Here is a 6,353-nt window from a genome sequence, read left to right as displayed (position 1 = left end):
GTATACAAGGTATATATATATATATATATATATATATATATATCTCTTTGAAAGCTTAAAATATAAATAATGATTAATGATTGCACAAATATAAAATAAGCATAAAATAAACATAAGCATTATTTTGCTCTATGATATATCATCATAAGGTTTTCTTTTTAAACATTAAAAAGGCTTTTTATGCCTTAAAAAAGAAATGAAGATTAAGAAATTAAAAACAGTCTTAGAAGTGGTTGTCATTTCTATGAATTGCATTTTTTAAATATATATTTTTATTAAATTAATAGATCCAGACAAAAAAATGGGCATCATGTCATTGACTCTGGTACATTTACGCATATATTTACTTATTCATTTGACCTTGGTTACTGTGGCAACATGAGGACGATTTTCTGTCACATGCCGGTGGTTGAATCTTCACTTTGCCCATTGTGTTTACATTGTGTTGTTTCTATGGCAACCATTATTTGTACAAGCAGGAAGAGTGCTAACTGCTAAGTAATTCATTCTGCACTGAAGAAGCATTTTAAAATTTCCATGTGAAACTCACCATCCTTCATAAGCGTTTGCAGTAATGACTGCAGTCTGTCCAGTAAAACTGCAGTCACCCTGTAGCGAAACCTTTCCTGCTTCTGTGTAAGACACTGACCAAACAGCTCATCTGTAACACACATATAGAAACCTGTCTCTTTAAGGAATATAGAAAGTGGATATGGTCTGCTGAGATCAAACTGCATATTGTGCAGCTTTTTATTTAATGTATTTAAAAGTACACACCATGTTATTATAAACATTTCTCTGAGGATCTCTTCCTTTTTTCACTTTCTCACCCTTGCTCTTTCTGCTTCTATTTGACATAAACAGAGACTACGCAGAGGATGAAGTTGTGTGATGTCACAGTTGCCATGGAAACGGTTGAAGAACACTGACCGGGTAAGACCAGGTGCTGGTGAAAGTAAGTGTTTACTGTGTAGTCAATTATTTTTTTACACACTCTACTGCACACATCAGCTTTAACTAACAGCTACAAAATAGTCAGAGATCAAACCTACACACAATAATCATTACAGTAATTGTTTTTGTAATAAAGTCAGTAGATTTATCAGCATGATAATAAAGCAAGACAATTAAGGTAATTATATACACACAAAATAACAAAAAGCGGACAAGACTGATGCATGAAAGCCAAATAAAACAAATGATTGAAGGATGGTGCTGATGCTATTATGTTGTGCAATAATTACACAACTGTTCCAGGGACTCTGAGGCAATACGCTAAGTCTTATCATTATTGTTCATTTTTTTTCCAGTAATGAGCAACATTGTACAAGGTTCAAAATCTGAAATTAAATATGGCAGCACTCACCATCCCAGCAAACCTGACCACTGGAGCACAGGCCTTCATCAAACAGACAACCTTGAAAGAGAGAAGTAGAAAAAGAGAAGAGAGAGTATGAAAGGGTAATTGTTTTTCTGACAAAATAGACCAACACAGACCCTCTCCTCATATGTGAGCAGGTTGTTTCAAGATTTATACTAGCTCAAGCATCACAAACATCCCATAGATATGAGTTACAGTTCCAGAAAGAGCTAAATACAGACCACCAGCACACTGACAATTTCAGCACCATATGTCAGTGTATATAATTGATTATCAGACGCTGTCAGTAAATTTAACACCATAGAAACAAACAAGTAATGATTTGGAATAATGACCAACCACCATAACGAGCATTAGTAAAGATTTGCCAGAATGGTGCGAGACAAAAAAAGCAAGAGTGACTCCAACTGCCATCTGCATCTCAGTAAAAATGCTCCTTAATGGAATTTACACAAAAGAATTACAAATAACCGAAAGAAAAAAAAGTGCAATATCAATATACAGTGGTGTGAAAAAGTGTTGGCCCCCTTCCTGATTTCTTATTTTTTTGCATGTTTGTCACACTTTAATGTTTCAGATCATCAAACAAATCATCAAACCTAATAACTGGTTGGGCCACCCTTAGCAGCAACAACTGCATCTTTGGATGTTGTTGTGGGGTCTTTTGTGACCTCTTGGATGAGTCGTCGCTGTGCTCTTGGGGTAATTTTGGTCGGCCGGCCACTCCTGGGAAGGTTCTCCACTGTTCTATGTTTTTGCCATTTGTGAATAATGGCTCTCACTGTGGTTCGCTGGAGTCCCAAAGCTTTAGAAATGGCTTTATAACCTTTTCCAGACTGATAGATCTCAATTACTTTCTTTCTCATTTGTTTCTGAATTTCTCTGGATCTCGGCATGATGTCTAGCTATTGAGGATCTTTTTGTCTACTTCATTTTGTCAGTCAGGTCCTATTTAAGAGATTTCTTGATTGCGAACAGGTGTGGCAGTAATCAGGCCTGGGTGTGGCTAGAGAAATTGAACTCAGGTGTGATAAACCACAGTTTTAACAGGGGGGCAAACACTTCTTCACACAGGGTCATGTAGTTTTGGATTTTGTTTTCCCTTAATAATAAAAACCTTCATTTAAAAACTGCATGTTGTGTTTACTTGTGTTATCTTTGACTAATATTTAAATTTGTTTGATGATCTGAAACATTAAAGTGTGACAAACATGAAAAAAAATAAGAAATCAGGAAGGGGGCCAACACTTTTTCACACCACTGTATAATACAGTAAATAAACAAGAAAAAAGAATGCAAATAAAATACAAAATACTGTAAATAAATTGACATTTTTCACACTTCAGACATTTTTAAAGTATTACGAGCTTTAAATACAAAAAGGCTTTCTAATATTCTCAATAAACCCCCGATTTCTCTAATTACTAATCACCACAAAGTTAGTTTTATAATAGTATATGTAGGCTAGAATAATAAGACTAATTGAATACTATTAATTAAAATATTAATTGAACTATTGTCATCATCTTAAAGAAAATAAGTGAAAACATGAAGCACATTTCCCACAATGAAACATTATTTTCAATAGCTGCCATTCATCCCACCCGAGAGAAGGTTTTATCTCATCGACGTCAACATTTACAGCAAGCACACACGATTTTCTTTGACAAAATTCTATTAAATGCACGTAACAAATTTTCATGCTTCTGATCGTACAGGTGATCAGAATCCGAACATAACCGGTTTTTACTTATTCGTAATGCATCTATAGATGATAAATGTCACATTGTAAACACTGTATAATACAGTAAATAAACAAGAAAAAAGAATGCAAATAAAATACAAAATACTGTAAATAAATTGACATTTTTCACACTTCAGACATTTTTAAAGTATTACGAGCTTTAAATACAAAAAGGCTTTCTAATATTCTCAATAAACCCCCGATTTCTCTAATTACTAATCACCACAAAGTTAGTTTTATAATAGTATATGTAGGCTAGAATAATAAGACTAATTGAATACTATTAATTAAAATATTAATTGAACTATTGTCATCATCTTAAAGAAAATAAGTGAAAACATGAAGCACATTTCCCACAATGAAACATTATTTTCAATAGCTGCCATTCATCCCACCCGAGAGAAGGTTTTATCTCATCGACGTCAACATTTACAGCAAGCACACACGATTTTCTTTGACAAAATTCTATTAAATGCACGTAACAAATTTTCATGCTTCTGATCGTACAGGTGATCAGAATCCGAACATAACCGGTTTTTACTTATTCGTAATGCATCTATAGATGATAAATGTCACATTGTAAACGTTTAAGTCAAAAAAAAAAAAAAAGTATATATTGCATATGCATTTGATGTAAGGGGGAGGGGACGTCCATACTAACAGCTGGTGTTTAATACTAATAATTTTCCGCAGCTGAATCATGCATCATTCAGCTGAAGTTAACCTGTGGCTCGTGCTCTTGACGTACCGTATCTATCACCGGTGCCAAGCTGACAACACGCAGCCGCCAAACAGACAAGCATCCACAGACGCGCTGATTTCATCTTCCCTCGGCTTCTCTGTTCTCTATCCTCGTTTACGACATATTTAGATGATAGCGACCAGTGTAACGTTGCGCGTGTGCCAAACTCCAGAAACACGAGACTTGGGTAAGAGTGCGATAAAGATGAGCGTTTGCGAGAAGGACCACCAGTGCGCTCTCGAAGGGAGGGGGAGAGAGGACCGGACAGACAGAAAACCCGGAAAGTGGGCATGACAATCAGTACAGTAATGCAGTTATTTTGAGTAATACACAAATTACATCATAATGGCCATTACTGGTCTGAGGTTTGGACTTCATGCTTACAATTTCAAGGCACATAACATGCTCAGAAAATAGCATTAATGGAAGACATGAAAACAAGGCACAAGTTTATTGGTTTTATTAACAACTTCACAAAGTAGAGTGTATGGCAACACTTCTCAAGTGCCACAGTATATGAGTGTGCAAACTCACCAAGTGATAAATGAATGGACATTTGTAAACAAATAGACAGATGGCAGTGATGGATATGATGTCAAAATGAATGAAAGTGGAAAAAGTGATATTGCTTTCCCTATTAATGACGTCCATGAATCCCATCTGTGTGGTTCTGGCGAGTCCCTCTCACAATCTAGTCCACAGTTACTGTGCTTCTTATAAAGGGGAAGTGCTCAAAGAAGCCCTGCATATTATATATAACACAGTTAGAACAACCCAAAACAGACTTGGCAAACATTCATAAGACAATCCTTAAAGGTACAGTTCACCCAAACATTCATCCTCATGTTGTTTCTTTTTCCATGATACAGAAAAGTTTAAATTGAAAAACTGTACTGGTCACTCCTTTCTACACAGTTACAACGAATGGAGTATGAGGCTTTAAAATCATTCTTATGTGTTGGATCTTTTTAATATATAAAACCTGTCGGAATAACTTCTTCACCAAAAACTCAATATTATGATGCTGATTTTTTGCCAACTTCTCCTGTGTTCCATGTTCCATGTCAAAGTCATACAGATTTGAAATGACATTAAAAGAAATTACAAATTCAAAGTAAAATAACAAATTTCATTTTTTAACTACTTATTTAACACTTGTGCTGTGCTGAAAATCCTTTACTTAATTTGGTGTTCCTGGTCAAAAATGACGGGCCTTTTAAAAATTGTTTGTAAATTTACCTTAAAGAGGGTGGTGGTCTGGAGAACTCCCGTTGTGCAGCACATTTCACGAATGGAGTGCATGGCAAGTTGAGGTGCCCCGAGATCAAGAACTGCCATTCCTAAACGAGCTGCTAAAATCGGCCCAATCGTTGTTCCACATGGACTGTCATTCCTAACCATCACATCCTGTGTAAAAAAAAAAAAAAAAAGAGCTTTTACTTGACGAAACAGTAACATATCATGCTGTTTGTAATATCAATGTCCGTTCCACACAGATAGAAGAGAGCTAATTTCTATCAGTTTTAATTGTGTATACAAAGAGGGGTTATGGTGTCCTGGTGACCAAAGCAAGACTTTCTTTTTTTTTCGAGATCGATCTTTTTCCTCTGCTACACTCTTCTGTTTATAAATCCCACACGGTCTTGTGAGCAACCTGTTGCTAGATGCTAGATGGTTTGTAGACAGATCATATGATCTTGATATACACAAACATCAACAAACACTCTAAATGCCTACCAACAAAAACAAACCACACAATAGTAATCAATTTCCTTGTCTTGGATTTCACTTCTTCAGAACAGTGATGCTAATTTTAGCTTAGATAATGAGGATCACTTTAACTGGTTTATATGGCAGAAGATTCTTGGGAAGGACAGATGATGAAGCAGGATGTAATGAAATATAAGGGAGGGGGGGAATGTTCTGCTTACCTGTAGAGGTACGCCCACTTTTCCAGCAATCTCTCGCAATATGGCAGCAGTTACAGCAGTGGTAGCATAGCGCTGGTTACTGTTAAATTTTATGACTGGACCCTGATCCAGGACACACAATGTGAGAGATTTAGCTGACTGGGCTCTGCTGAGGTCTTCATGAATGATTCATTGAGTAGGTGCTGGTGTGTGTGTTTGTTACCTTATGAAAAGCAGGCCTGTGATTTTCCTCATGTTTCTCCCTGTAAGGAGAATCATACATGTGTATATCATACATTACTATGAACATTGTTTTCAACATTACTAACAGTGTTGAAAACAATTGTACCGCTTAATGTTTTTGTGGAAACCACAATAAATTAAATTTGTTTCAAATTATTTATTTGAAACAGATGATTTTTTGTAACAATGTAAAAGTCATTACTGTTACTTTTGATCCAATTAATAAATTTAATGTAAACCAATTTTTATTTCTTAAAAACTCACTGACCCCAAGCTTTTGAATTGGGGGGTGTGTGTGTGTGTGTGTGTGTGTGTGTGTGTATGTATGTATAT

General features: G+C 35.6%; 2 protein-coding genes across 6 annotated transcripts in view; both read right to left on the bottom strand.

The window, feature by feature from the left end:
- Positions 1–4,120, bottom strand: part of LOC107660007 (receptor-type tyrosine-protein phosphatase-like N) — a 22,418-nt gene extending 18,298 nt beyond the window's left edge. Inside the window, exons 1-3 of the mRNA XM_016449138.1 lie at positions 3,874–4,120; positions 1,367–1,417; positions 551–661 (exon numbers count right to left, since the gene is read on the bottom strand). Coding sequence (XP_016304624.1) covers positions 551–661; positions 1,367–1,417; positions 3,874–3,949 — 238 coding nt within the window. The 5' untranslated portion in view covers positions 3,950–4,120. The remainder of the gene's footprint in view (positions 1–550; positions 662–1,366; positions 1,418–3,873) is intronic.
- A 194-nt stretch (positions 4,121–4,314) lies between these two features.
- LOC107660142 (aspartyl aminopeptidase-like) overlaps positions 4,315–6,353 on the bottom strand; it is an 8,538-nt gene continuing 6,499 nt past the window's right edge. For all 5 annotated transcript variants that reach the window (XM_016449378.1, XM_016449376.1, XM_016449380.1 and 2 more), the window contains exons 12-15: positions 6,001–6,040; positions 5,799–5,900; positions 5,107–5,274; positions 4,315–4,609 (exon numbers count right to left, since the gene is read on the bottom strand). In XM_016449378.1, the coding sequence (XP_016304864.1) occupies positions 4,559–4,609; positions 5,107–5,274; positions 5,799–5,900; positions 6,001–6,040 (361 nt within the window). In that variant the 3' untranslated portion in view covers positions 4,315–4,558. The remainder of the gene's footprint in view (positions 4,610–5,106; positions 5,275–5,798; positions 5,901–6,000; positions 6,041–6,353) is intronic.

The sequence above is a fragment of the Sinocyclocheilus anshuiensis genome, unplaced genomic scaffold (genome assembly GCF_001515605.1).
Source record: "Sinocyclocheilus anshuiensis isolate Anshui unplaced genomic scaffold, SAMN03320099.WGS_v1.1 scaffold55, whole genome shotgun sequence".
NCBI classification, from domain to species: Eukaryota; Metazoa; Chordata; class Actinopteri; order Cypriniformes; family Cyprinidae; genus Sinocyclocheilus; species Sinocyclocheilus anshuiensis.
Note: the sequence above shows the minus strand (reverse complement) of the source record. Positions and strands in the feature narration are given on the sequence as shown.